Genomic DNA, 27,580 nt, shown 5'->3' with positions numbered 1-27,580 from the left:
TGAGGAGAATTCGGAGTCTGCAGCGTCTCTGTGCCCTCGGCCTCCTTTCTACTGGTCCAGGCCCCTTGTCCAGGGTGTACCCGGCCCTTCCTGGGCTCCCCCACAGCCTCGGCCCTCCTCGTAGCAGGTCCCAGCTCCTCCCTGCCCTGGCCAGAGTGCTCCCCAGCTGCTTCTCTGGGGTCCCCTGCTGCTCCTTTCCTTTCTGTGGGTTTTCTTCAGCCCCAGCATGTCACCAGGACCCTATCTCCCCCCCATCCCCTGCACGCAACCCCGCGTAGGCTGTAGGAAATACTTGGGGGACGACCGCACATGCTCCCCTGGAAGGCAGCCCTGGCTACGGTGGCTTTCTGGCTCTTTGGCCCTGGGTGACATGAAGGAACTCGTTTTACACTGCAGCGGAGTAGAGGGAAAAGTATGGGTGCGCGGGGGATACAAGGATCCGGAGAGGGCCCCGCCCGCAGTGTGCTCCAGTGCTTTCCTGGCCATCCCGCGTCCTGCTGCTCTTGGTTTCATGCTGCTTTGGATTTCCCAGATGGAGGGTGCTGGACTGCAGTTTGCAGAACCCACGGCTGGACCATTCGTGGAGCCTGAGGGTGGGGAGGGGGCTCTGCATGTCCCTGGACCTGTGGGTGTCTGTCAGAGGCCCGCCGGGCAGAGCAGGGGCAGCTGGGTCGGGACGGGCAGCCCAGAGGGGTTGGGGTCAGGGCACCCTGGGCCCTAGAGGGAGGTGCTTCAGGGTGGATGCTCCCTTCCCGACCTAGTTTGGCTCCAGGGGAAAGAGCACTGGGCTGAATCAGGGCACCTGGCTTCATGTCCCTCTTCTGCCACTTGGTCGCTGGGAGACGTCGGGTAACTCACTTCACCTCTCCGTGCCTTGGTGTCTCCTACGACCCAGAGCCCTGCCCCCATCCCCCACTGTCCTCTCTGCCCATCATCCTGCACCAGAGGGGTCCAGTGGCAGGACCAGACCTGCTGATACCTCTGCCCAGACCTTGGGGTGGAGTTGCTCTGAGTGTGGGGCACCCCCTGACTGGCCTGCTCTCTTGCAGCCCTCCAGGATGGCTGCCATGCTGGGGGACACCATCATGCTGGTCAAAGGCCTTGCCAAGCTGACCCAGGCGGCCGTGGAGACCCACCTGCAACACCTGGGCCTCGGCGGGGAGCTCCTCGTGGCAGCCAGGGCCCTGCAGTCCACGGCTGCGGAGCAGATCGGCTTGGTTTTGGGGCAGGTGCAGGTAAGGAGGCTGGCAGGAGTGGGTGGCAGGAGAGGCTGGCCTGGAGCTCTTGGCGAGGCCAGGATGGTGAACCAGGACACAGCAGGGGCGTTGGCTCGGGAGACCTGCTGTCCTTCCGGGTGCCTCACGGAGCTGGGACAGCCCCCTGGGAACTGGTGGCCCAGACCCCAGTTCCCTTTACAGATGAAGAACTTGCTGCCTGAGTGTGGCAGTCCTCCCCCGGGCCTGGCGAGGCACCCAGCGGGTGCTCAGTGGCTGTCTGAAGGACACGTCTGTCTGAAGGACACTTCACATCTCCAGGACCAGGGAGCAGGGCTTGTCAGGAGCAGGGCAGAACCTGGGTCTCCTGGCTTCGGGCTGGGAAGGAGCAGGAGCTCCCCTACAGATTTGGCTGAGGGCTGCTTACCCAGTGGAACATGGGCGGTCCAATGTAGGGCGTGGGGTGGGCACAGGTGCTTCTCTCATGCTGGCTTCCCTCCCCACAGGGTCAGGATCAGCGCCAGGAGCCTTATGCTGAGAGCTTCGACGACCCAGAAGCAGAGTTCGCTGGGCCTCAGACTGCGGGGGCCCCCACAGATTTCTCTGCAGCCTCCTCTCCTCACCGGCCACCGCCCCCACCCTGGGATCACACTGGCAGTGAGGGCCCAGCTCCAGCCTACGTGGCCAGTGGACCCTTTAGGGAAGCCGCGCTCCCGGGCCAGGCTGCCTCCCCTCTGGGCATGGTCACTGGGAGGCTCTTTGGAGACCCCAGACACGCGCTCGCTGCCACAGGCCTTCTGCGAAGGTTCTTCCACCAGGACCAGCCCCCCGTGGGGGGCCTCACCACGGAGGACATTGAGAAGGCCCGGCAGGCCAAGGCTCGCCCCGAGAGCAAGCCCCACAAGCAGATGGTGCGTCCCGGAGGGCCAGGTGGAGTGGGACTGGGGTGGCCGCTGCTCCCGGTGGCGCTGGTGTCAGTCCTTCCTTTGGGGACGTTCTCGGATGCCGTGGTCTGGAGTTCTCGGGGACACAGAGGTCCCCTCTTGGTGGAGTATGTCGCCAGGTGGAGCGGCCGACTTTGGGGGTGGAGCGGAGCAGTGTGGGGCTGCGCGGACCCTGCCGGCTCGTCCCGTCCCGCTCGCCGATTCCGTGCGGTCTCTTTCCTTGCCCCCTCTAGCTCAGCGAGCACTCTCGGGAGCGGAAGGTGCCGGTTACACGGATTGGGCGGCTGGCCAATTTCGGAGGTAAGGTGGCCGTGTGCACCCATGCCGCCTCGCCTGCCCTGGGCCATCCGCTCGGCCACCACAGGGCCTGCATGGAGGTGGGAGAGGGTGGGGACCCGAGGGGTCCTGGGGAGGCCATTGGCGCCTGACTCAGCTGCTCCTGACCCTTCTCCCTGGGGGATGGTCCAGTGACTGTATCCCATTCTGCCTCTGTCACCCCTGGGGGACCGTGTCTGTGGCAGCAGCCTTTCCCTCCTGTCACTGAGCCCCGCTGCCGGGACAGGGCTGGGCAGTCAGCCTTCCTCACGGAGCCGTCGAGCTCCCAGAGGGGTTGTTGCCCCTGACCGGCCTCGCAGGGACCGTCGGCTCTCGACCCGCACAAGCTGGCAGGTGTCAGTGGACGGCAAACCAGGGGCTGTGGCCTTGAGTTCTGTCGGGAAGTCTGTGCGGTTGGGAGCTCTCCTTTTCTTTGGAGCTTTGAGTCCTGTTGTGTCCAGTACACCTGTGCTGAGTCGCAAGATGATTTTGGAGTGCAGCCCCCGTACCTGCCGCAGTGACCTCACGTTGTCCTTTCCACTTGCGAGCAAGATGCATGTCGCTGTGTGTGTCTGCACCATCACCTGCTCGTCTGGCGCCTTGCTCGGGTGGGCTTCTGAGTGTCCCGCCGTATACCGCTGTCACGCACGTGCTCTGCAGCCGCTTCTCCCCGAGACGCCATCCTGCTCCTCATTCGGGGTTGGCTCTGTGCCCCCGGGAGCCTGGCCCTCGGAGCTGGACCCGCATGCAGGCTGACACTGAGTGACGGCTGCTGGTCTTCCCGATGTGCAGAGCCCACTCATTGGATGGAACTTTCTCGAAGCTTTCGTTCCGTTGCTGTTCCAAAATCTGCATGTGCTGCTGCTTAGCTGCTGAGAGTCCAGCCCAAAGTGCCATCTGCGCTTTAGGGCAGAGCCGTGGCTTTATTTCCTCGCGTGGACTTGCATTCAACCAGTTCCTCACGCAGCATTGTGACTGCTCCTGAGACGAGTTTGAGAACCTGGCGGCCTCCGGGGATCCTTACCCCACAGGAGCCTGGGCACTTCCCTGCTTCCCACAGGGGTTGCTGGGTGGGCAGCACTGGTTACCGGAGTGTGGCGTGGAGGCCCGCTTTTCTCCCCAGCAAGTCTGAGGCCGGAGCTGTCCCTTCTTGCTCTGTGTCTTTCTCTCCAGCCCTCTTCCGCCACTCCGGACGGGGCTCAGCACGTAGGCTTTGCTCGACCGACGGGTTTGGAGTGGGGTGGATCCTCTCATGGAGGCTCTTTGTGGGTGAGGCTCTTTGGGAAAAGTGGTCAGAAGGAGGTCGTGGTGGCAAACTGAATTTGATGGAATGCAGTGCGTTCCGGTGAGGGGGCAGAAGCCAGGAGCGCAGCGGGAGGGGTTCTGGGGGAAGGTGTGTGCGGCAGACAGGCAGCCTCAGGAAGCCCCGGGGCAGGGCTCCCCAGGGCCAGACCCCTCCTGGGATGGGGTCAGAGTGAGCAGGTGTCCTGTGCCATCAGAAGCCTCTGGAGCCCTGCTCGCAGCTGCCTGGGGCCTGGAGCCGTCCTCAGCGTGCGCACACTAGGGGTTTGCTCAGCACTTGGCCCCTCCTGTCGGGCTTCGAGCGGGGAGGGTGATGGCAGGGAGCATCCAGGTCCGGGGAGAACGTGGCGTTCTGGCTCTTGGGGGTGTTCTGGTCTTTCCGCTACACCCCAAGGTGGTCGCGCTGTGTGTTACGACCCTTCAGCCAGTGTGAAATCAGTTTAGTGGGTCAGGACTGGCATTTAAAAAACAGAGTAAAACTGAATAGAAGATCAGAATTAATATCATAGATTTTAGAACTGTTTGTGTTGCAAAAAACCATTTTTTCTCCAGAGCTACAAACATCCTGCTTTATACCTGTGGTTCACTGTATTGCGAAGTTTGTGGTTTACTGGTGGGTTGTTGTCTAAACAGAGTGAGGTAACACTCCTGCTTTGCTCTTCTAGAAAACACTTCTGACCTTTCTTCCCCTTGTGGGGTGTGATGTGGACCAACAGGTGTAGGGATTTTTTGCAGGAGGGGCATGAAGGAAAGGGATCACTGTAGATCCCCTGGGAGGCAGGCTTGACCTTGAGAAGGTCAGCGGCAGGTATCCAGCTGGTGGACGTGGTTGGGGTGGGAGTCCTGGGTGCACCTCGGTTCGGGGGATGTCATGGCTGAGATGTGAGCAGGGCGAACTGTGGATATTAGGTCTTGTTAAGGAGTGATATGAAAGAAGGGGTCAGAACTGGGCTTTAGGTCGTCACAGTATCAGGTATCCAGCCTTGCTTCCTTATGACCTTGGGCCCTGCTCAGGTTTTCCCTTTTATAAAATAGGGATTCCGAGAACCAATAAGTTTTTACATGTTCATTTACTTTCTCAGGGTAAAGAGAGAAGGGAGAAGGGTCAGCGTGTGTGTTAGAAACACTAGCAAGTGGGAAAGGAAGTACCCAGCCCAGCAGAGTCAGCCACCCAGGAAACACTGCCCGGAGGAGGAGTCACTCAAGCCCACGGGGCCTTAGTGTTCTGCCGCTCCCGAAAGGAGGGGATCGGGAAAGAGCAGAGAGCTACACGCTCTCCTCGCTGCACCCCCCCCCGGCCCCTGCCCCCTAATTTCAGGATTGCACACAAAGCTGTGGTTTCTGGTGCTTAGCATGGAGCTGCCTTCGTCCTTCTCCCGCTAAACAGTCTTGTGGCCACTTTGACAGAAGTTTCTTGCACCTGCATGGAAATTCCTGAGTGACGTGGTTGTACGTTCATCTTCCGTCTGGTTCCCCAGCCCTACCTTCTACATGGAAGGCCCCTCCCCACCCACCGTTGCTTCTGCTTCTCTCTCCCCTAAGATTAAAGATTTAAGTAGGTTTGATGCATCCCATAATGGGTGTGGGTGTGTTAGTACGAATCCCAGCAGGGAATGGTCCTGACACCGGAGACTGGGCACAGAGGCTGGAGTGTTCTTAGCTTCTTCAGGACTTAAATGTGTGTGTGTTGCGGGGAAGAGGGGGCTTTTTTGGGAGAAGAGGAGATGGGGTGGGAGTCAAGTGTTTGGGACAGAAGATCTGGCCCAAAATAGAAGAGGGGACCCCAAGACAAAGGAGGGTTCAGGACCTCCACCACTGTAAGAGGGGTCACCAAGCTGTGGTCCAGAGTCTTCTGGTGTAGAACTTTTTGTCAAAGATGCTCTGGCTATTTTTCTCAATACAAAAGAGTTTATAAACCATAAAACCCCAAAAGAATATGGAGACGACCAACACATATTTGTGAAGTCCTGCAAAGCCCCGGCACGTACGATCATTGGAGCGCGCAGCGACTGGGGGGAGACAACCCAGGATCAGATGCGTGTCACCCACGGGGCTCTGTTGGATTTGCCCCCTGCCAGCGCAGTGAGGTAGGTCTGTGGGGCTCTCCCAGCACATGAACAGAACCTGCTTTTCTCCTTTAGGCCCCACGACACTCCTCCTTGCCACAGGAGGGCGGGACCCTGGCAGAGAAGCCGTGGCTTATGGTCTTCTAGGAGCCAACGAGAAAAGCCCAGAATTTACAAAGGTTAAGACATGTTGCCTCTGCCTCAGACCCCCGTTCCTGGGCAGCGCGAGGTGGGCCCAGAGGTATTATTCTGAGACCTGTCCTCGCGCACTCGTTCTCAGAACCCGCACAGGCATGCGCTGTGCGCTGTTGGCCCAGCCCAATGCCCCGAAGGGTGGATCGGGTAGAAGGGAGTCCCGGGTCCTGGGATCACACATCTGGAACAGGAATCCTCTCTTAGAGATGACCCTCAGCCAGTCCTGGCTTCCCCTCCGCCCCTTCCCCGAGTGCACCCTCACCTCGCCTCCCTGCACCGGCTCTTTTGGTTCAGACCAGTCCTGTCTTCGGGCAGGAGGAGATCACACCTCGTCTCCCACGGAGCAGGGCGGGTGGTGGGCTTTCAGGGGCCGGCTTTCGGCCCTCATATCCTTACTGGCCAGAACAAGGTGGTTGCGTGGGCTCTGCCCTCCCCGTAGCCGTGCTCCCTGGTGCTGGAGCAAGTGCTTGCTGCCCACTGAGCGCGCTCAGGCCCCGAGACACGGCCGGACGGAGAGCCTTACGGTTACAGTGCACGACACCGCAGGGCCAGAATACTTATATTATGGGGAAAGGGGTTAACACGCACGGGATCCGTTGCTTGTGCCCAGCTGGAGCCGTTGGCCTGGCGGGAGTGGAGCCCAGGGTGCAGTTATCCAAGGGAGCAGAACGGTGGGGGGAGGCCTGCAGCTGTCCCCCTGATGATCTGCTGCAGCTGCCTGTGGCTCGGGACAGTGGTCGGTGGGGCAGGAGGGAAGGAAAACCCCTGCTGCACCCTCGGGAGACTCCCTCCCACACGGTGTAGTGGCTTGTGGGTCGGGCCCGTCCATCTGGTCTCCCGCTTCATCTGTACACCGTGGCCATTGGGGAGATCATGATCACGTCTCCTCCTCTGAACGGGAGACAGCTTCCCTGTCTGGGCCACTTTCAAGACCTGGAGGCGCTGATGACACCCAGCAGGGAGGGATTTTCTCCCCAGTGTGTGGCTGGAGTTCATTTGCCTCCTGCCTCCCCCGGCCCCCTGCCAAGAGGGAAGGGGGGTGATGCTGTGGATCCTGACTGTGTGGCTGAGTCAGCCACCCCCTGCCCACCCTAGTCCGGCCTTCTCTGCTCTGCCGACCGCTGCCTGCCCTGCACGGTGTCCCAATCACGGGAGGCTGACCCCCCACCCACTGTAGCTTGGTTCGGGGCCTCTGGGAGCCGTGCAGGGCTAGGGAGGAGAGCAGGCTGCCTTCCCAGCAAGCTGGGGGCCTGCTTCCGTGGACACGAGGCCCCCGTGTGACCGCTGCTCTGGAGGGAGGGGCACTTTTGGGGCTGGGGTGGCCGCTTGTGCTGCTTGGCCTGGTGGCCTTGCCCTCTATGGGTGTAGCACCTGGCTCCCTTGGGTCTGCGCTCTCCTAGGACAGAAGAGCCCACCGGGGCCAGTGACCCAGATTGGTTCCAGGCCTTTAGCAGACCTTTCAAAGGCCTGCTTTCAGGCTCTGGAAGCCCGCCATGGGTGGCCGGCCTGGTGCACAGAGACCTCCTCAGGGGGCCCGTGGACAGGAAGACAAGCCCGTGTGCGTGTCGGACCACTTATAGGGGTCCTCCAGTGCCTTGACACTGCCACCTGCCAATAGCTGGCTCGACACAGAGCCCAGGGTCGGCGGCTGAGCCCGTGGCCCGGGGAAGTCAGGGGTCTTGCATTGGCTTTGGTGAGGCTATTTTGACCTGTGGCTTAATGTCCTTCATGGGCATTGGGAAGTTCTGGTCATTTCTTCTTCCAGTGCTGCTTCTACCATGTTTTCTCCCTGACGTTTGTTAGATGTGTTGCATGTCCGTGTCTCCCATGTTCTCATATCTTCTGTCCCTTTTCCACTTCGTGATTCAGAGCAGTCGTCTTCCTGTCTCCTGTGTGTCTGGAACCTGAGGGAGGACAGGAGGGTGACAGGAGACCTTAGTGGGTCAGGCCCCCTGCAGAGGGGCTGCTCTCAGAAGGAGCCAGGCGTGGTTCCTCCATGGTTGTGGTGACCAGGCCTCCGCCAGGGAGGCAGGAGTGAGGGACTGCTGAGGGCACCAGGCTGGGGTGGGGGGGGACGGGACGCACAGGAGCAGGAAGAAGGAGGGCGATGTGTGGAACGGGCTTGCGAAATCAGATCTAGGGAACAGATGTGATAAGACTGGGCCAGGAGTGACAAGTAGAGTGAAGGGACCCTTGGGAACCCTTGTAATTTTAGAAGGTGAAAGGTTAAGGGATCCCTATTCCCAGAAAAATGCTTTGCTTTAAAGAAATAGTTCACGAGGGGTGTCCGGCTGGCTCAGTCAGAGGAGCGTTGACGTGATCTCAGGGCTGTGGGTTTGAGTCCCGTGTTGGGTGTGGAGCCGGTTTAAAAAAAAACAACAACAAAACATCGACTTGAGGAAGGGGGAGGGGCGCATGTCCCCCTCTGTCCGGTTATGATGTGCCGCCAGGTGTCCACGTATGTTTCTGCTGCTAGTCACGGGCCTCCAGATGTGAAAACTGAGTAACGTCTTAGTAAAAAAGGAACAAACATATCAAGAAAGAGATGAGGCCACAGAAGAGTGTCCTCTCTGTTGGAAAATAGGGGTGCGAGGGTGGAGGTGTGCGGCGGTGGCTGTGGGGTGGCTCAGCAGCAGCACGTGCCCTGGGGTCGTCGTGCCGCCACCCCGGGCTCTCACAGCCCCGTCCCCGCGGTAAGCAAACAAGCACAGGGTGACTGGGTGTACTTGGTTTTTTGGTTTTAATTTTGCCAAGAACATTTAAAACAAATCAAATTCCCTCAGCTATTCTCATGTTTTAGTAACGCGGAAATGCAACGCATGTGCTCCCAAGACCAGTGACAGGAAGTTGAGTGGCGAGTTTGGTGACCGACTCGCCCTGGGTGCAGGCAGGCCCAGGAGCCGAGCGGAGCCGTCCCTCAGGGGTGCTGCCATGAGACCTGGGGCTGGGGCTGGGACCTGACGGGGAGGGGAGACTTCGGGTCTTGTGTGGCAGAGCCGTGCGCCCGGCCCTCTGGCTCCATGCGCCTGGGTTGCTTGTCTGAAGTCAGGCCTCTGCTCACACAGCTTGATCACTTGGGCTCGATCGTCATCGAGGCTGCGGAGATCGGAGGTCCCGGGTCTGGCAGGCCGCGTGCAGGGCTGACTGCTCGTGGGGTGGCCCACGGGGACACCCGCTTGCTGCCCGCATTCCTGGGGGCGCACTCCTGCTTTCCTCTGGCAGCCAGTGCTCGCCCTGTGCCCGCTCAGCTGGGGTGGCGGGGGCGTGGGCACACGGTTTCTGCTTCTCCAAGAGCTGGTCTACAGGGGGCACAGGAGTCCGCTTCGCCCCCGAGGAGCTTTGAGGGAGGTGAGGGCGGATACAGTGATGGCCGCTTCCCCAGGGCCATGTGCTTGCTTGTGACCGCGCAGGGACCTGAGCTGAGTCCGAGCCTGCAGCGGGCATCCTTTGCTCGGCATGGGTGGGGGGCAACTCCTGACCGCCTGGGGGCACGCTGTCCAGGGGACTCCACAGCCCTCCTTCCTCCTGGCCCTGCTCCTAGCCCGCGCTGTCCCCCAGGACCAGGACTCAGGAACGGCTTGCTGCAAAGCCGGCGTCCTTACCTCCCCACGCCGGTGTGCCCTCTGGCTTAGAAGGCGCTACGACAGCGCAGGCCCAGAGGGGGGCCTGGCACACAGTCTGTTGTCCGTGGAAACCTGGCCCGGGGCCGTGCCGCAGAAACCCCCGTGATCCTTGCTCTGTAAACAGCCTGGGGTTTCTGGCAGGTAGAGCTGCTGCTTCCCGCTCGGGCACCTTGCGCCAAGCCTCCTTCCCAGCGGTGCTGTTTGTCGGAGGGTGTTTGGTTTCTCCTTTTCTCAGCCTCTACTGACGTCTGGGCCGAAGCCAGAGTCTGCTCCAGGGTGGCCTCGTTTAGCTCCGATGTCCTCCGGGGGACTGCAGGGAGGGGGAGCTGGGGCTGCGGGCCTGGGAAGCTGGCCCGGGGCCCTCCTGTCTCTGGGGAGAAGCCTGCTGCTTCCCGGCGTTTCTGGGCCGCAAAAGCTCTGTTGGTGAGAGAAAGGCCAGCAGCCTTCCTGGCAGGGGTGGCCCCTCCCCGCCGGCCAGGACGAAGGCCAGGCTGGTGACAGCCGCCCCCGGGCTGCAGGGCCGGCTCCGCGGGCTGCCGGTCATCTAGCAGGCCTTGCTGCCCCCGGTGTGGGCCAGGCGGGTGGTGCCGCCCAGCGTGGAGGGGGGCGCCGCCCTGAGCGCTAGGGGGACTGAGTGGGGCCCAAGGGCACGGGCTGCACGTGGAGTGAGCAGGTGGGGCTCTGGGTGTCCTCACCAGGCCTCGGGGGGTGCAGCGGAGGCCTCCGGCACCGCCTGGTTCTGGGAGAAGGAAGAGCCTGGTTGGGCTCGTGCTTCCCTCTCAGCGAGGCTCTGAGAATGGCTGGAAGCTTGCCCGGTGGGGGAGGGCGGGTTACTCTTGGTTCACTGGAGCAGGAGCTCTGAGGCCAAGGTCAGGGTGGCTAGGCTGGCCGCAGTGGGGGGGCCTGTCAGTGGGCACCTCCAGCTGCCTGGGAGCGAGCAGGCCACGAAGGAGCCTAACGCCATCTTTGTGGAACGTTCTTTTTGTGATCTAACTTGACAGGTCCTTGTCCTTGGAGAGCTCTGGCCCTGCCGGGTGACCTAGAAATGGCCGGGGAAGGGTGTGACAGAACGTATGACGGGGACAGTGGGCAGGGGAGCTGGGGGAGGCGCCTCTGCTTGTGTGGCCTGGCCGGTGAACCCTAGGCTTGTCTTTGGACTTGATGCAGGTGAAGAATCTAGATGCAGAGACCTTGGTGGAGGTCACTCATTCGAAGGTTAACCCTTCTTGTTATCACTCACTTTGCAAAGGCAAACACCTCGCTGGGTGGGGCGCGTGGCCCCGCGGAGTTAATGTTTAATGGCAGCGCTGCTCCCGGCCCAGGGCCCTTGGAAGCTGGTCCGAGTGGAAATAGCCCCGGCACCCAGATGGCCTTTCTGGGTGCCTGGCTTCTTCCTGTGGCTGCTGGAGCTCGGCTCACCCTGCGCTGGGCGGCATGTGTGTGCTTGGAGCGTGCGGGTCCCAAGCCAGCGGCGCTTGGAGCGGGCAGTACACGCTAGATTCGGAAGACTCCGTACAAAACCAAAACAGAGCTGTGAAGTAGCTCGGGTAATTTTTACACACGAGGGGACTTGGTAGTATTTCAGTTGTATCGCGTTAAATAAAATACATGATGCACATTGACTTCGCACGTTTTTTTTTTTTTTTTTTAAATTTTACCGTGGCTCTAGAAAATGTACCCTGCTGCACGCGGCTGGCCTTGCATGTTCTCTAGGCAGCCCTGTTGTCGCCCTGTTGAACCGGAGCAGTGATGGTTGTAGGAAGCTGGAGCGCGGCCTGGCCTCACCAGGAGCTCTCGCTGGACTGAGTCCTCCCCACGACCCAGGGGGCCAGAGCCCCTTCCTGCTGTTGAGCCGCACCCTTGCCTGAGGGCGGTTAAGATGATTTGCAGGGGAATGTTGTAAGGTTGGGTTATCTTTGGGTTTTAAAAATTATTGTTCTGTTGTTTGTTGGCTCTTATTTTTTGCAAAATAAAATTTTCAATAGATTCAGTAATATTTTTCAAAACAGTAACAGGTAATGATTGTGCAGAGCTGGGAAGACAGAGAAGCACGTGCTGGTTTCCTCACCTGTTGAGCAGCGGGCCCTGGGGGAGCTCACGCCTCTGGGCGTGGGGGCTGCTGCTTCCCCCCCTTGCCACGGGCTCAGGGCCTCGGGTCTTCCGAATCCGCCAGGGGTCCCTGCGGTCCCTTCTGCTGTGGCCGGTGTGCTCACGCACGTGTCCTCCACTCTCTGCTAACATTCCCCCCGGCCAGCGAGAACCGTGCCTCAGGTAGAGGCAGTTGTAGGTCCTAGGCTTTCTGTGTGGCATCCGTGGCACCTGCTGGGTTCCGTGGCTCTCCCCGCCAGCTGGGGTCGGCACTCCCCACCTTTGGACAAAGGGGGTATGGATGAACTTTGATTCTGAAGATTGCAAAACACTTTTTAGATGAGACGTTGTCTGCTGCCCCCATTGTCCTCAGACCACTGTCCACCAGCCGGGCCCTGCCGGTGGGTCTCCACGGCTTGGACCCGGGATGCTGGCCTTTGCCTTGGCAGAATGTTCTGACTCCCACCAGCGACTGCTTTCTCGCTGCACTGGCGCCTTTCCTTCAGCGGCAGTGGGGTCAGGGCGATTCTAGCGGTGGAGCTCTCCATGCCGAAGCGGTCGGCTGCTTTCTGGGCGTTGCCTGTGGGGTCAGGGTGTCCTCGGCCCGCAGACCGTTGCCGCTCCGTGTTCGGTTTGTGCTGGGAAACCGCGTCGCACTCGTGCACGTTCTTAGGGCCTTTGCCGCCCTGCGAGCAGGGGCTGGAGGAGTCCTCGCACGGAGGCGCCACGCCTCGGAAACCGCGCACGTCCCTCCTCTCTCCCTTCTCAGAACGTCGGGACCGCCAGCGAGGGTCTCTGGGGAGCTGCAGCCAGTGACCATATGGGGCTGCAGCTCAGGGCCTCGCAGATGGAGGGGCGGCGGGCAGACCCTGCACCAGCACCCAGCGCCCCTTCTCTTCCTTGCAGGTCTGGCCGTGGGTCTGGGCTTTGGGGCACTGGCTGAGGTAGCCAAGAAGAGCCTTCGCCCAGACGACCCTTCAGGTGAGCTGGGCCCTCGGAGGTGGGCCCGTCGGCCCCCAGACCCCCGTGTTCCTGGAGTGTGGGCCTCCAGGAGCCACCCCCCCGGCTCCTCCCCACTCCTCCTCCACACCTGCCCACTGGGGACTGGCTTTGGCCCTGCGGCCGCCTTGCTCTGTGGGGGGGCGGGGGGTTGTCTGTGCTGCTGGACCCGCCCCTCAGGGCCCTCGGTGCCCCCGCCTCCGAGACCCGCAGCTGCCCCCCTCACCCCAAGCCCTCTGTCTCTGAGGTGAGCACCACACCTCTGTCCCCTGCCTCCCAACCTGTGAGTTCACAACCGTCAGTCCCCCCAGCCTGGGTGGCAAGGCTGGGGCAGGACTCCGCGGAGAAGGTTCGGCAGACTGGCTCTCAGGCCATGTGGGGAACACCCCACCTTGCTCTTGCATGGTGACCCCCGGAGTCCAGGCTAGGGACCCTGAGGGGGGCCTGCCTCACACCTGGACGGCCCCTCTTCGGCTGCAAGACCCTCCGGTGGGGACGAGGGGCCTTGTGGAGAGAAGGCACTGGGCTGTCCCCACAGGCCCGAGAATGGGGTGCCCAGGGCGCATCAAGTGTCCTTGGAACAGGAGGGGCCGGAGGACAGAGAGGGTTTAGTGAGGGTATTTTTAGTGTCAGCTTTGAGACACTTTGGGAAACGAAGCCTGGCTTTCTCTGGAATGAAAAGCCCATGTTCTCTGCGCCTCCAACCCCCGGAAACTGGCTGCTCTCCGGGCACCTCAGCCAAGCGGAAAAGAGGCGGCACTAGCTCCAAGGTTACAGCTGGTGACCTTCGTCAGGGAAGTGGTGACCCTGCCTGGGGGTCCAGGAGCCTAGGGACCATGGCCTGAGAGCCAGGGTCAGGGGGCCTTGGCACCCCCCAGGCTGCGTTCCAGCTCCAAGTGGGCTTGAACCCGTGGCCTGGAGGACACTGACTAGCCCAGCTCAGGCGGCGCCAGCAGAGCCTCTCCTGAGTGGGGGCCGCCCACCATGGCTCAGCTCTACCAGGCGGTTCTCAGAACCGGCCATGCCCAGGTGGGAGCACCTACCTCCGGGCCGTGGGGAGGGGCTGCCTGGAACGGCTGAGGGGGCTGCGTCCCGTCTCAGGAGCGCTGCAGGCGGCCCAAGGCTGTGTGTGCGGGGAGCACAGCTCTGCCTCCTCCTGGGCCTCTTCTCCTCCCCTCCTCTTCCCCACCTTTCCACAGGGGCCCAGGGGCTAGGGGGTGGCAGTGCACACAGAGGGGTCTCCCCCTTCCCTCAGCTCTGACTCAGGGCAAGGGGGTGATGTGGGGCCCCTTCTTGGCCCAGCTTCTGGGGCGGATCCGGCCTCGTGCAACTGCCCTTGGGGTGGGGAGGACAGAAGATCCACGGGTGCTCTTGGGAGCTTCTTGTTCGCAGAGTGTCCCTGGGGCTTAGTTCCCATTTAGTGCCCATGTTGCCCCCCTCACCCACCCCCCCAATCTGTCAGAGGCCGGGCTGGACACAGAGCCCGGGGTGGAGGGCGGGAGCACACTGGCCACCAGATCTGTTCCTTCCTGGAGGACGTGGCTCCCGCGCTCCGAGCACTGGGCCAGGCCTGTGATGATGTGGGCTGAGGACAGTGCAAGGCACCGTGGGGGACAGCCATGGGCACAGATCTAACCAGGCTCACAGGACAGAGTGCAGGGAAAGCAGCAGGTGTCCCAGGGCTGGAGTTGCTGGCGGGGAGGCTTTCTGACCAGGGCCGACTCAGTTTTGGGGCTGGGCTGTGCTGGGGTTGGGGTGAATGGATGGATGCCAGAATGGGCCCTGACATCCTGTGGCCACACGGTAGCAGCCCCCCTGTGTCCTCACCCCGCAGGCCACCACCCCTGGTTGTAGTGGACAAAGGTCATCTGCACCCCTGAGGTTACTGCACCTCGTGCGCCTCTGCAGGCTGAGGGGGAAGGCAGACAGCAGCTGGCCGAGTGCTGTCCTTGACCCTGTGCTCTGTCCCCGGCCAACGGCCCCCTCCCGCAGCTAGCTTGCCTTGTGATCTCAGGGATACAGATGACCTTTGTCCTGTACGTGAGGGGGAGGGACAGTGACGGGGACCTCACATGGGTCCCTCCAGGTCCTTCCCTCCTAGTGCCCGTTCCCTACGTGCCACTGACCATGGCCTTCCGTGGTCCTCCCATCAGGCCCCGGGGACAGGTCCCGAGGAAGGGGCTCCACGTGTGTAAATGCGTGTGCGTGCAAGGCCCTGCATACGTCAGGCGGCTGCTGGTCAGGCCTGGGAGACCCGCGTGGCCCTGGAAGGCCTTGCACAGCCTCGGGTGGGTGGGTTGCATGACACCCCAGAGTGTTAGTTGCATTGCTGGTTTCGGGGGTGCTCAGGAGGCTGGAGCCTGCGTCAGGGCTCCCGTTCCTTCATGCTGCACTTGAGAGCCCCCCCCACCCCCCGAAGTTCTGTATCGTCCCTGTTTTTACGAGGCTGGAGCCTGGGGACCGCGCTGGGTGCACCCAAGCTCCCTGGCTTCCCGGGCTGAGCGAGGAGACAAGCTGCCGTTGCCCCACAGGTGCGCGTGGCTTCCCAGCCCCGGCCCTGTCCTTCTCTCGCCGCACGGCCTGGGGTGGACCGAGTGAGGCCTGCGGACGCCCCGGGAGGGGACAGCAGGCGGTGCTGACTCGGCTCCTGCCCGCAGGGAAGAAGGCCGTGCTGGATTCTAGCCCCTTCCTGTCGGAGGCGAACGCGGAGCGGATCGTGCGCACGCTGTGCAAGGTGCGCGGGGCAGCACTCAAGCTGGGCCAGATGCTCAGCATCCAGGGTGAGTGCACGGCGGGGGCCACTCGGGAGGGGCGGGTGTGCCCCCCGCCACCGGCCCCTCTCGCTCCTGTCGTGGCTGTTGACCAGCCGGGATGTTCAAAGACCTTAAAGTGGGCGTCCGTGGTGGTTGCTCTTGCTTCCCTGGGGGTGTTCGGCACCTAGGGGTGGTCCCCGCCTCTCGCAGGCTGCTGTCCGCGCCCCCTGCTGCCTTGCGTGGGTGCAGGCCTGTCGTGGCAGGATGCTGGGGACATGGGGAGCGTGGGCCTCAGCAGGGAAGGCCGGGACAGGTGGCTGAGCAGAAGGGCCGGGGGCCGCGGTGGGGGTGCCCCAGAGGCCTGGCTCCTGCAGGGAAGGGGGTTTGAAGACAAATCCCCTTGCGGGTGTGCAGCGGGGCTCCCGGGAGGGCACGGGATGGCGTTAATCCCCAGGGCAGGCAGGATGTGTCTGAGCCCACGACCCCCACGAGGTGACTCCTCCCACGGCCAGGGTCAGAGATGCACGCCCGGCTGCCGGGAAGCCGCCTCTGGGCCCGACACACGGGAGCAGCGCAGAGCGGGCAGCAGGGGGCCAAGGCATCGGCTCGCGGGACTTGTGTGCAGGACGTGGCGCTCCTGCCCACAGTTTGTGGCAAATCATTTCGGAACACTGACACTGCCACCGCAGCCACACTCCCACTGTGGGCCACCACTGTGGGAGGAAAGCTGACCGGGGCGGCCTTGGGCGGAGCCACCACGGCTCCAAAGCAGCACATTAGGCATAGGGTCCGAAGGGAAAAACAACGGTTCTCTCTAGATGGCCAGGTTCTGGGTGTGTCTGGGATCTTACTCTGCTTTATTTCCGAAATTTGCTCCTTCTGTAACCCTAAAAAGCTTTGCCTGTTATTTCTAAGAAATCCACTTTCTCAGGTCCCTGGGTGAGTCAGTGAGCCACAGCCCCTGCTGCCCCATGCTGGGGCCCTTGGGGTGCGCAGATACCCTCTGTGCCCTGGGGAGAGGCTCGCTCCGGCCTCCGTTGTTGGCTGTGGTGCGTCCGGAGTGTGCACAGCCCAGCCCATGGGCCTGTGTCCTCCCTGGAGCCTCTATCCATGGCCTCGGGGGCCATGGAGGGGGCTGCTCTTCTCCTGACCCCTGCGCCTGCTCTCTGAGGGGTTAGCCCTCTGCTAATTTCTGGTACCTTCTAGATGATGCTTTCATCAACCCCCACCTGGCCAAGATCTTCGAGCGGGTGAGGCAGAGCGCGGACTTCATGCCACTGAAGCAGATGACGGTGTGCGGACGGGGCCTGGGGGGGTGGGTGTCTGGGTCCTCTGCCCCTCCCCCCTGCCTTGGGGGGCAGCTGCGGCAGTCTGTAGGAGGGTGCAGCCTGGGGGTGCTTTTCGAGGTGTCCTGCACACGGGCTGTACTCATGGCCCCTCCCTGACCCCTCTCGCCAGAAAACGCTTAACAATGACCTGGGCCCCGGCTGGCGGGACAAGCTGGAGTACTTCGAGGAGAGGCCCTTCGCGGCTGCCTCCATCGGGCAGGTGCACCTGGCTCGCATGAAGGGTGGCCGCGAGGTGGCCATGAAGATCCAGGTAGGCAGCCGGTGTGTGCCTCCACGCCCGGGGGAGCTGTAGAGGGCCGGGCTAAGGCCCTGCAGTGTTGGGGCCTCTGTACCCTGCACCCCTGCACGCACCCCCGTCTTCAGGGCAATGCCCGGGTCTGCTCAGCACCGGCCCCGGGAAGGACCTGCTGAGCGGCGCCGGTAGAGTGGCCTCCCTGCGAGCTTAGTGTGGGCGGGGCCAGGGGACAAGTACGCATCTGCTGGGGGTGCTCTGGCTGCTGTGGGGGACAGACATGGAGAAAGAAGTCATGAGGGGACCTGGGGGGGGTTCTGGTAGCATCGTAGCGTCATATCTGTCACTTGCCCGAGTATGGGGTCTGGGGGGGACTGGGCTGGGAGAGCAGGGCTCCCCTGCATGGCCCGGCCCCCCCTGCCCGAGACCCCTCTGCTCCTCCCACAGTACCCCGGCGTGGCCCAGAGCATCAACAGTGACGTCAACAACCTCATGGCTGTGCTGAACATGAGCAACATGCTTCCCGAAGGTCCGAGACTGGCTGCGGGTCAAGGGCAGGCATGCAGGATGGGCTCTGGGGACCCATGGGAGCGACCCTGGGGAGCCCCCAGCCCCCGCTGACATCCTCCTTCCCGGCGCAGGCCTGTTCCCCGAGCACCTGATTGACGTGCTGAGGCGGGAGCTGGCCCTGGAGTGTGACTACCAGCGGGAGGCCGCCTGCGCCCGGAAGTTCAGGTGTGGCTCATGGCTAGTGGCTCCCACAGGGGAGAACACAGGGGCTGCTCGAGGTAGTAGGCCCCTGGGGAGGGTGGGGAAGGCCCCCGTGGCTCTGAAGGGTGGGTAGCAGTGATCATGGCCCAGTGTCATCCCCGGGAAGGGGGGAGGAAGGCTCTGGTGCCAGGGTGTGACCCCCCCCAACTGCCCACCAGGGAGCTGCTGAAGGACCACCCCTTCTTCTACGTGCCCGAGATCGTGGATGAGCTGTGCAGCCCCCATGTGCTGACCACAGAGCTGGTGTCCGGCTTCCCCCTGGACCAGGCGGAGGGGCTGAGCCAGGAGATCCGGAACGAGGTGTGTGTGACCATGGTCTTGGGCCCCGAGTGCCCTTGTGGGGATGAAGGGACAGAGAGGGCTGTTGTGTTCCCCCTGCCGGGGAACACCTGGAGTCAGGAGTCCCTGTGTGGGCAGTGGGTGGGGCGACCCGAGGAGTGGGGAGGACGAGAGGGGGCTCCCCAGGCCCCAGACTTGGCCTGGCACTGCCATGACCGGGGCTGCCCCTGCCAGATCTGCTACAACATCCTGGTCCTGTGCCTGAGGGAGCTGTTCGAGTTCCATTTCATGCAGACGGACCCCAACTGGTCCAACTTCTTCTATGACCCTCAGTTGCACAAGGTGAGCCCACGGGAACTGCATGGGAGAGGGGTCTCTGCGATCGGGGGTCTTGGCCCCCTTCTCCACGAGGCTAAACCTCTGAGGTGCAATTGCCCCTTCCCAGGTGGCTCTTCTGGACTTCGGGGCGACTCGGGAATATGATCGATCCTTCACCGACCTCTACATTCAGGTTGGCCGGCGCTGGGGCCTGGGGTCGGCCTGGGGACGCTAGGAGTGGGGAACGATGGGGCTGCTGTCCCCCCACCCCCAGTGACTGTGGGTGAAGAGGAGGCCTGTTGGGTTCACAGGCCGGGGGCTTGGAAGGAGCAAAGGGGACAAGGGTGGGGGGGTAGGCCACTGGGCTCCCTGGCCGCCCCGGGAGCACCCTCTCCCCTGTCGCTCACGGTCCCTCCCGGGTGTCTGTCCAGATCATCAGGGCAGCTGCTGACAGGGACAGGGAGGCGGTGCTGAAGAAGTCCATCGAGATGAAGTTCCTCACTGGCTACGAGGTCAAGGTCAGCTCCCCACGGCCTCTTGGGCTCCGCAGGCCCCCGTGTGTGGGGAGGGTGGGCAGTGGGCTGCTTTTCCCCAGACCTTGACTGGTACCCTTGAGGCCTCTCCTCAGGCCTCCCTTGACCCCTCCTCCATCGAGGTCCTGGGCGTGGCGGGGTGAGGGCGTGAGTGGAGCCTCGGGGAGGGTCGGGAGGCCGGCGCCCCTCTCGCAGGCCAGTACATCTGGAGCTGGGGCCGGGTGAGCGTGGGCGGATGGCACAGCCCGGCCCCCCTTCCAAGGTCTGGGTGGCCTGGCAGGGGCTGGAGCCGGGTCTTCAGCGCTTTAAATGGGTGGTGCCAGTCTGTGTTCCCGTGCCCTGAGCTGGCACCGGAATTCCCCGAGAGCAGCCCTTTCCCCTTCTCCCCCAAGAGGGGTGCACAGGCCACAGCCAGGCCTCTAGGTGGTCCGGCTTCAGCCCCCATGTTGGGCCCGGGCCCCGCCCATCCGGCCTCGCCCGGCCCCAGGCGCACAGCGGGCTCCCCTGGCCCAGCTACGGGGCCTGTCACGTCAGTTTAATACTGAGATGCCCCCCTGAGCCTCTCCCCTTCAACGCCGCCTGCTGGGAGAGCTCTGGGCCGGGCCACGGGCCCACCCACCCCCTGCACCCCGCTTCAGGCCATGGAGGACGCCCACTTGGACGCCATCCTCATCCTGGGAGAGGCCTTCGCCTCGGAGGAGCCCTTCGACTTCGGCACGCAGAGCACCACCGAGAAGATCCACAACCTGATCCCCATCATGCTGAAGCACCGGCTCGTCCCGCCCCCCGAGGAGACCTACTCCCTGCACAGGAAGATGGGGGGCTCCTTCCTCATCTGCTCCAAGCTGAAGGCCCGCTTCCCCTGCAAGGCCATGTTCGAGGAGGCCTACAGCAACTACCAGCGGCAGGCGGCGCGGCCGTCCGCTTGAGCCCCGCGCCCGCCGGCGCCCCGGCTCCCCGGGCAGGCTGCCCCGTGTGCGCAGCCTCTGCGCGAAGCAGAGACCCGACGGCAGGTTCCTCCCGTGTCGGCGGGCGGTTTCCGTCCTGTGAACGCTAGCGGGGCGGGGGGGGGGGGGGTGCTGCCGGGGGATCCCTGCCCCCAGAAATACGGAGAAGCCTTGTTGGATTTTACTGGACGTACGTAGAGGATGAGGCTTGTGTGATTCTAGGAGATTGTGTTCTGTGCCCTCTGCTCCAGCCTGTCTCCGAGCGGTGCCGCCGCGCACTGCTTCCCTGCGTGAGGCCCCGCCTGCTCTTGGGCTGGGCTGTGCCCTCTGGACAAGTGAAAGTTTCTGGACCTGTGGAAGGGGTCAGGAGCAGTCCGTGCTAGATGTCAGTGTGTGGAGGCCCCGCTTTCCCCCTCCAGGCCCAGGGGCTTTCGTGGAAAAAGATGAATGTGCCAGTGTCACCTGGTTAGACCTGAGGGGTCACCACAGGCTGTTAATTTTTGTACAATTCTTGTAATTGTCTGATTTGTTTCAATATTAAAAAAGACAAAAACGCACCCTCTTAGCATTGTGGTGTGAATTTCTGTACACTTAGTGGGTGCCGAGCTGATGGGTGACCAGGCCGAGGTCATGTCACACTCCAGGCTACCTCCAGATGCATCTGGACACTCAGCCCAAATTCCTTTCCGGGGGGGGGGGTGGTGGCAGCGCATGCCCCCTGCACCCCACCCCACATACGGAAGAGCCAACTGCCTGGCCTGCTTCCCAGGGCGAGAGGCTGCGGCTGGGGGATGCCTCCCCGCAGCAAACTAGCGTGGGCATCGGGGAGCCCTGCCGCGGGACCCCGACAGGTGCACCAGGGGGTGAAGGATGCGGGGAGGCAGCTCCAGGACAGGATGGGAGGTCTGACTGGTCTCCGTGACAGCAGCTGGGGGCCTGGTGCCTGATGCCACCTGTTCTGAACCCTTGTCAGAGCAGTCACGGCCCTTTGGAAGGCCGTTTTTGTTCATTTTTTATATATATTCTGCCTTCTGGGACATTCAGGGGCTGGCAGGGTACAGGAGCAATGTGGCTGCTGAAGGTCGGGATCCTGGACTCGACCTGGAACGAGGAGGGCATTCACACGGCCCGAGCTCCCTCTCTGCTCCCCAAGAGTCAGCAAACTGGTCCACGGTCGGGCCCTCTGCCTACGTGTACAAGTCCTCATCTGGGGACACAGCTGCGCTCGTTCCCACGCTAAGGCCATGTGGGGCCACGAGAGTGGCCACAAAGCCCGCAAAGCAGAAGCTTTCACTGGCCTTTAACGGAAAGCTGGCTAAGCTCACGCTCACCTGCCGCGCTACTGTCTCTCCAGCAAGGCGCTCTGACAGAGCAGTGACCCGCCAAGAAAGGTCAGGAAGGTCATCGCGTGTGATTCGAGCCAGGGAGGGGCCCTCAGGGTAACCAGGCGCAGCCGGCTTCACATTGCCTCTGGTGCGGGCTGGCCGGCCTCCCCAGACGGGCCGTTCTGACCAAGTCAGGGACGAGAGTAGAGACACTAACGTACCCGAAGGGTCTGCCGCTGGCCCGCAAACAGCAGACAGCAAACCGGCCTGCCACCTGGTCTGAGCAGGCAGATGCGGCAACCGGCGGGTGGGGGGTGGGGGTGTCTGGCTGTGCAGAGGGTCCCCCGCGGGGCAGGTGCACTCGGAGCAGGCCAGGCCTCACTCACGGCCTGATGCGCGTTCTGGAAATGCTGGCCGGACGAGAACGGAATGCCGCCCTTACCTGAGCTACGGGGTGGAACTAGGAAAAGTCCCCGGGTAAACTACTCCCGCGTCCTTCCGCAGGCTAAGGCGGGCCCTGGGTGAGGAGGGAGCCTGGCAGGAAGCAGGATCTAGGAAGACGAGAAGAGTCAGTCACCTTTCCTCCACGGCTCAGACCTTTCCGTCAGGGAAAGACAAGACAAGACCGTCAGGTCTAACAGCTCCCTGTTTTATTGCAATACATCAAATTCTGGTTAATATTAAGTGATACCAACATAAAATATTGGCGAGGAGTCTTGTTACATTTTTGACCATCCCACCTTAAATATTTCTGTGCAAAAGAATCCACACCATTGTCTGGTAGCAGAGAATCGCTTATAAACCTCCCTAAGACATCGAGGGCATAAAACCGAACAAAAGGAAATAGGCCAAAGCAGTATGTTTCCCTTCCATACACAGATTTGTCAGCATTATATTCTAAACAAAAAAAAAATGATTACACCTAGGCCATGCAAAACTGTACAATAATATTACAATGAGGAAAAAACCCTAAAAAATTTATAAAATAAATGATATTACACTATCAAATAAAAAAGCAGGTAAATTTGTTTCATGAAGTTTCCAGGTTTGTTCTCGTCAGTCACCCCCATAAGTGACGTGGCTCCTCGTGTGTGGCACTCGTCCCTGGGGAAGGGGGAAGGGCCGGCCCGCTGGCCAGCGCTAAGGGGCCGAAGGCTCCAGCGGAAGCCGGCCCTCTGATCCAGAAGGACTCTGCGGACAGTCTGGACTCGTGATCAAGTCAGAACAAGGGAAGAGGTCTACCGGGCGCAGCGGGTCATGCAGCTTACCTGCTCACCCGGGGGCCGGGCCGGGGCGCGGGGGCCCGACTGCTTCCCTGTCTGCCCAGCCGGGAGGCCGCAGCGTGAGTGACTGCCGCCACGGACAGACAGATGGCCCTGCCGTGCCGGGCGTCGGCGAGGCCCGCCGCGCCCTCCCGGGCTCTTCTGGAGGAGCCCCGAGAGTGCACAGAAGTGCAGCCGGGCTTTCACAGAAGTCGACGTGGCCACTGAGTAGCAAAATGACAGGACTCTGCCCATACGGAAGGCAGAGGGAGGCTGAGAGCCAGCCAGGAACGACAGATCGTTGCTGTAAACATAACAGGGATTTCGGATTCTTCCCAGAAGCCTGGGTATGAGAACCGCGTGGGAAACCGAACAGGCGGGCCCTTCCAGCTCCGGCCCCGACCCTTCCCACCATGCTCCGGGGACCGGGCGCCTGTCGCTGCCGCAGGGGTGTGTGCATGGCCCGAGAGCCCCGAGAGTGAAATTTACTTTAGCGAGCACTTGACGAGGAGGAAGGCTTTTGTTTTTGGCAAAAGAAATGTATGTATATATAAAATTTTTATATACCCAGAGCACACACGACTTCGTTAGAATTCAAGGGTAGACAAATTGGCTGCACACAGATAGCACCAAGTACCAGCACACACGGACTATCCGAGAAGCATCTCACCGGTCTGTCCTTCCTACGGTGAAACGTGCGCCTGCCGCCCGGTGCGAGTTTAAAAGGTCCCGCAGGAGGAGAGAGCAGGGCTCGGGGCAGCAGTACCTCCTCCCTGATCTTGGCTCCTGACCCCTCTGAACCATGAGCAGCTTTCCTGTTTCCCTGCGCTCACTCCCTGCCTTTTGCCGACCATTCTTCTCAGAAGCTTCTGCTGGTAACTGCTTCGTACCTGAGAGGGGGTAAGCCCAGAAGGGTCATTACCGCAGGAAGAGCCCCCCCCCCCCCCCCCCCCCCAGCTGCTCCCCGTGGCACTGTTTCTCCTCCAAACTCCTGCCATCAGGATGGGTCCTATCCGGGGCTGCTCTACGACGACTCGTGACTGCTAGGGACCTACCGGAAAGTGCCAGGGGGCAGGTTCCTGGGTCATCACAGCCTTTGGGGGCTCTCTCCTTTCTGCTGTGACTCACTGCAGTGTTCTCTGCACCTCAGGCAGGAGGACGCTTGGATCCTAAAAGCATCCTCTGGAAAATAAGCACCTACAGGCAACACAAACCCACACGTACTTGTCGAAGCTTCAACGAATGGCTTAGCGCGGAATCCTGTGACTCCCTGGCGAGGGGCCAGGGAGGGTCAGGAGGACAGGAGGCAGCTGGCCACAGGCCCTTGGTGGCGGGCTTCCCTCGCCTCAGGAAAGTGCCAAGTTCGCAGGGCTACGGGGTCCTGGGGGGGGGAACCAAGCTCAAGGTCTGATCCTTGGCGACCCAACCCCATCTCACACGACACGCCTGTCCCTAAAGTGGAAAGCTGGAGAGAGGATGGGCAGTCGTCCGCGTGCACAGGCGGCCCCGCGGGTCCTCTCTCCCCGCGCCGGGCCTCGGGGGCTGAGAAGCAGGCGCCACAGGGGGACACGGTTCACGCTCACCGAAGCTGAGAGCGCGCTCACTGCTAGTTCTGAGAAATTTAGACAAAAAGGAAGCGAGCCAGATTCTCTTTACTCCCATGAGATATTTTTATTTCTCTTTCTCTGCTCATGTGCTTAACTGGGAACTAACTGTGAAGGACCGCGGGCCTCCAGGGTGTGTGCTCGCTTCGTTGGGAACAGCAGGGGTGCCATGGGGGCCCCTGCCTGGCGGCCCCGCGCTTCTGTTTGCCACCGGGGGCGGGAAAGAGTATTTGGTTAAGGCTGTTCAAGTCCTTGCATTTGAGGTTTTCTATTATTTGGTAATTAAACTCTCAGGCTTCTCTGAGGGGGGCCGGGCCAAGGACACCTCGTGGCAACGCAGGGAGAAACAGGGTTAGCCCCCGGGGAAAGGACGCGTAGGAAGCGTTTCAGGGACCTTCAGAAGCCACGACTTCCCCTGCGCGCTTTCAGCGGAAGGGCCAGGAGGTGATCGCATTTCTACATTCATCTGCAGGAGATCCCAAAATGCAGTAAAAACTGAGGAGTGTGGTTCAAATTCTACCGCTACCGAAAGACCTGGAAGTAAATTTGCCTGTTGACGCTACCGCTGAAGAGGCTTCCAGGGTTTGAGCCTGGGCTCGGGCCGCAGCCCAGAGCGGCTGGACCGGGTTTCGGAATGTTTTCCTAAAGCCCCCCGGGGACCGTGGCCGTGACCAGAGAGGAACTCTGACTCTCCGCGCTCTCCATCTACTCAGGTCTAGAATGTCAGCTTGAGGCCTTCCTACCCTTTAAATTACTTAGCTGGAAAACAGACGAGAAACAACACATTTCTTTAAATTAAATGATCTCTCTCTTATATAGGAATCCATCTTTTGCTGAATACAAGATGCTTCTTTTTACTATATACATTCAGTATTTAACCTCTACATTTGTGTACTTATTTAAACTCTGTATTGTAGTAAAATATGCACTGTTTTAGTGAATAAGGATTTACTGGCAACGATCAGGTCGACATTGGCCGTGGGCGCTGGAGGAGGGCGCGGGCCGGAGGGGGGACCCGCACGCTGCCTGGGGCGCCAAGACTCTGCCGTGGAAACCAGCCTGCCTGACGCTCTTCCCGCGCACGTCTGCGAGGTCTGTCTACTCGAGCTACCTTCGGGAGGGGACACGATGATGGGAAGCGACTCTGAGTGTATGAAATGGAATCGATACTCATCGAAGCTGTTCAGTGGAAGTCTGCCTTGATGGTTGTTGCTGTTAAGTTGGGGGGACGGTGCAGGGAGCTGGGGCTGCAGGTGCGATCGTCCGCGTCCCCGAGCCCCCACCCTGCTCCTGCCACTGGCCCTGGGCCTTCCAGGCAGGGGCGGGGGACGGACGTGGAGACAGGGCAGTGGAGGGGCCGACAGGGAGAAGCTGCTCTGGCGTCCGCTCTGAGCACCGAAGCCACTCACGGGTCCCAGCTCCCGCGGTCGGTGCTCTCCAAGGAGAGGCTCTTGGTCTTCCGGGGCGACACTGGGCTGGGTGGGCTGCTCAGGTTGGAGCTGTTGGAAGCTGTGGAGTGCCTTGGGGAATCCGAGTCCTGTGGGGCCCCAAGAGGACGTTCGTGAGACGGAGAGGCACGGGAGGGGCTCAGCCCTGCACAGGTGACCTGCGGCCACCCCGAGCAAGTAAGCTGGTGTGAACGGTCTACTGTCGCTAACGAAGCCCCTTTCCTGAGGCCAATAAAGGGCAGAGAATAGAGCCAATGTTCAGCCCTTTCTGTAGGACTTTAGAAATGGGGTCCCTGTCACAGAAGCTGTTAGAACATCTGTGCCATAGTGTAGTGCGCAGCCCAGGCGACCAGTCGTGCCAGAACCGCCCCCCCCAAACCAGCCTCCTGCCAAGCGTGTCCCTGAGTCCTGACCCCTGGCTGCAGCGGAGGCCACTCTCGAGGTGGTGGCATCACTGCGGTAAGGCATGAGTCCTTTTACACAGGACTTCTTCAGGTCAGACGCTGATGCTGCCCACACCCCACTCACCTCTCCGTCAAAGTCCCTGGCCGGGGCGTCACTTCCCTGGTCCATGCCTCCAGAAGACAACGAGCCCTCTGACGGGGAGGGCATGGGCTGCCACTTGGCATTGTAGCTTCCTCCGGAGAACTCTCTCTTTAACGCGCTGCCGTTCTGTGCAGAGGACCCTGCAGGACGGCACTCAGGTGAGGCTTCGCACACGGACAGACAAGGGGACGGCCCTGTAGAAAGCGCGCGGACTGGGGAGACCTGGGCAGACCCTGGGGCCAGCTGCTGAGGGACACTGTTTCTCAAGGCCACTGGCCTCTGCAGCCATCACTTCACTGCTGGAGAATTTGCATGAAAAGTAAAGGGACAGGAGAGAAGCATTTTCATTCCACAGGGAAAAAAGCCTGGAATACAAAAGTGAGGTGAGTTTCTTCAAACTCATACTCTAGTTTGGTCTCAGAGCTGAGGCACCCAAACCTCTCGGAGGAGGGAAAAGGATGACAAGAACCCCTTGGAAATACTGGGGAATTGTTCGTACCTATATAAAGCTCTCAGTATTCCTCCTTAAGCTTTTGCTTAAAAAACATTTTAATCCTCCTGAGCTTCCATATTAAGACCATGGGTCTAAAGAGGCTGCTGAGGTTTTCATACAGGATCCAGACTGTGTTTTTACACTAAGAATTCAGTACTAGTGTCAAGAGGACCGTGCCGAGCACCTCAAGTACCTCACGACCATGGACACGCGGGGGTGCTCATCTACGTGGACAGGAACCTGCCTGACGCGCCTGTGCTTGGGGACTCCTGGCCGCTTCCCTCCGGGGCCCCCTCGGCTGCAGGTGGCCCGTGTGTCACCGTAATGACTCCTACCCCAGCTCCCAGCGCCGTGTGGACACCGGGCATGTGTCGTGGAGCTTGAATGTCCGTGCCTGGGCCCTATCGTGGCAGAACTTCAGAGGTTCCTGTTCAAGCCTCTTGTGGGGATTCTGGAATGCACCTCAGGCTGGGAGCCAGGGGCTCGCCCTCCTGCTCCCCGGGAAGCTGCCCCCAGCGCCTGCTGCGCAGGGTCTCTCACTAGACACACGCTGCTCCTCACGGCCGCCGCGAAGGCGCGCCTTACTTTGCTGAGGGGACTCTTCTGGGTCCTTAAGTCACGGCCTTCCTGAAGGCGCAACTGGTCCCGCGCCTGCTTCAGTGTCACGGAAATGGTATTTTATTTTTGTATAAGTTTTGTCATTCTGAATAGAAATCCACACCGCCAGAGGCTTCCGTTGCTCTGGTTACGGACTGCGTGGCCTCGAGCAGGCTCTGTTACCTTTCTGAGTCTCAGTTCCATCTGGAGACACGAGAGCAACTTCTCCCGTACGGGGATCTGGGGGAACAACAGCCCTGGGTACACGGAGAACATGGTGTGACCCACAGGTGCACACCGGGGCCTGCGCAGGGCTGCCCCCCGTTTGCCATCTCCTTGCCTCCACTCTGGTGTTAACACGTGACAGCAGGGCTATT

The 27,580-nt window shown here is 61.3% G+C and overlaps 2 protein-coding genes across 17 annotated transcripts in view; one reads left to right on the top strand and one right to left on the bottom strand.

Annotated features, from left to right (window-relative positions):
* Positions 1–20,485, top strand: part of COQ8A (coenzyme Q8A) — a 36,406-nt gene extending 15,921 nt beyond the window's left edge. For both annotated transcript variants that reach the window (XM_047704310.1, XM_047704311.1), the window contains exons 2-15: positions 1,050–1,235; positions 1,721–2,125; positions 2,392–2,458; positions 12,654–12,728; positions 15,404–15,526; positions 16,706–16,791; positions 16,958–17,098; positions 17,528–17,609; positions 17,722–17,815; positions 18,010–18,151; positions 18,365–18,472; positions 18,576–18,641; positions 18,880–18,966; positions 19,620–20,485. In XM_047704310.1, the coding sequence (XP_047560266.1) occupies positions 1,059–1,235; positions 1,721–2,125; positions 2,392–2,458; positions 12,654–12,728; positions 15,404–15,526; positions 16,706–16,791; positions 16,958–17,098; positions 17,528–17,609; positions 17,722–17,815; positions 18,010–18,151; positions 18,365–18,472; positions 18,576–18,641; positions 18,880–18,966; positions 19,620–19,910 (1,944 nt within the window). In that variant the 5' untranslated portion in view covers positions 1,050–1,058 and the 3' untranslated portion in view covers positions 19,911–20,485. The remainder of the gene's footprint in view (positions 1–1,049; positions 1,236–1,720; positions 2,126–2,391; positions 2,459–12,653; positions 12,729–15,403; positions 15,527–16,705; positions 16,792–16,957; positions 17,099–17,527; positions 17,610–17,721; positions 17,816–18,009; positions 18,152–18,364; positions 18,473–18,575; positions 18,642–18,879; positions 18,967–19,619) is intronic.
* A 1,396-nt stretch (positions 20,486–21,881) lies between these two features.
* CDC42BPA (CDC42 binding protein kinase alpha) overlaps positions 21,882–27,580 on the bottom strand; it is a 338,602-nt gene continuing 332,903 nt past the window's right edge. For all 15 annotated transcript variants that reach the window (XM_047703785.1, XM_047703770.1, XM_047703777.1 and 12 more), the window contains 2 exons: positions 26,096–26,253; positions 21,882–25,656 (listed from right to left, as the gene is read on the bottom strand). In XM_047703785.1, the coding sequence (XP_047559741.1) occupies positions 25,525–25,656; positions 26,096–26,253 (290 nt within the window). In that variant the 3' untranslated portion in view covers positions 21,882–25,524. The remainder of the gene's footprint in view (positions 25,657–26,095; positions 26,254–27,580) is intronic.

The sequence above is a fragment of the Lutra lutra genome, chromosome 15, assembly GCF_902655055.1.
Source record: "Lutra lutra chromosome 15, mLutLut1.2, whole genome shotgun sequence".
In the NCBI taxonomy this organism is placed as follows: Eukaryota; Metazoa; Chordata; class Mammalia; order Carnivora; family Mustelidae; genus Lutra; species Lutra lutra.
Note: the sequence above shows the minus strand (reverse complement) of the source record. Positions and strands in the feature narration are given on the sequence as shown.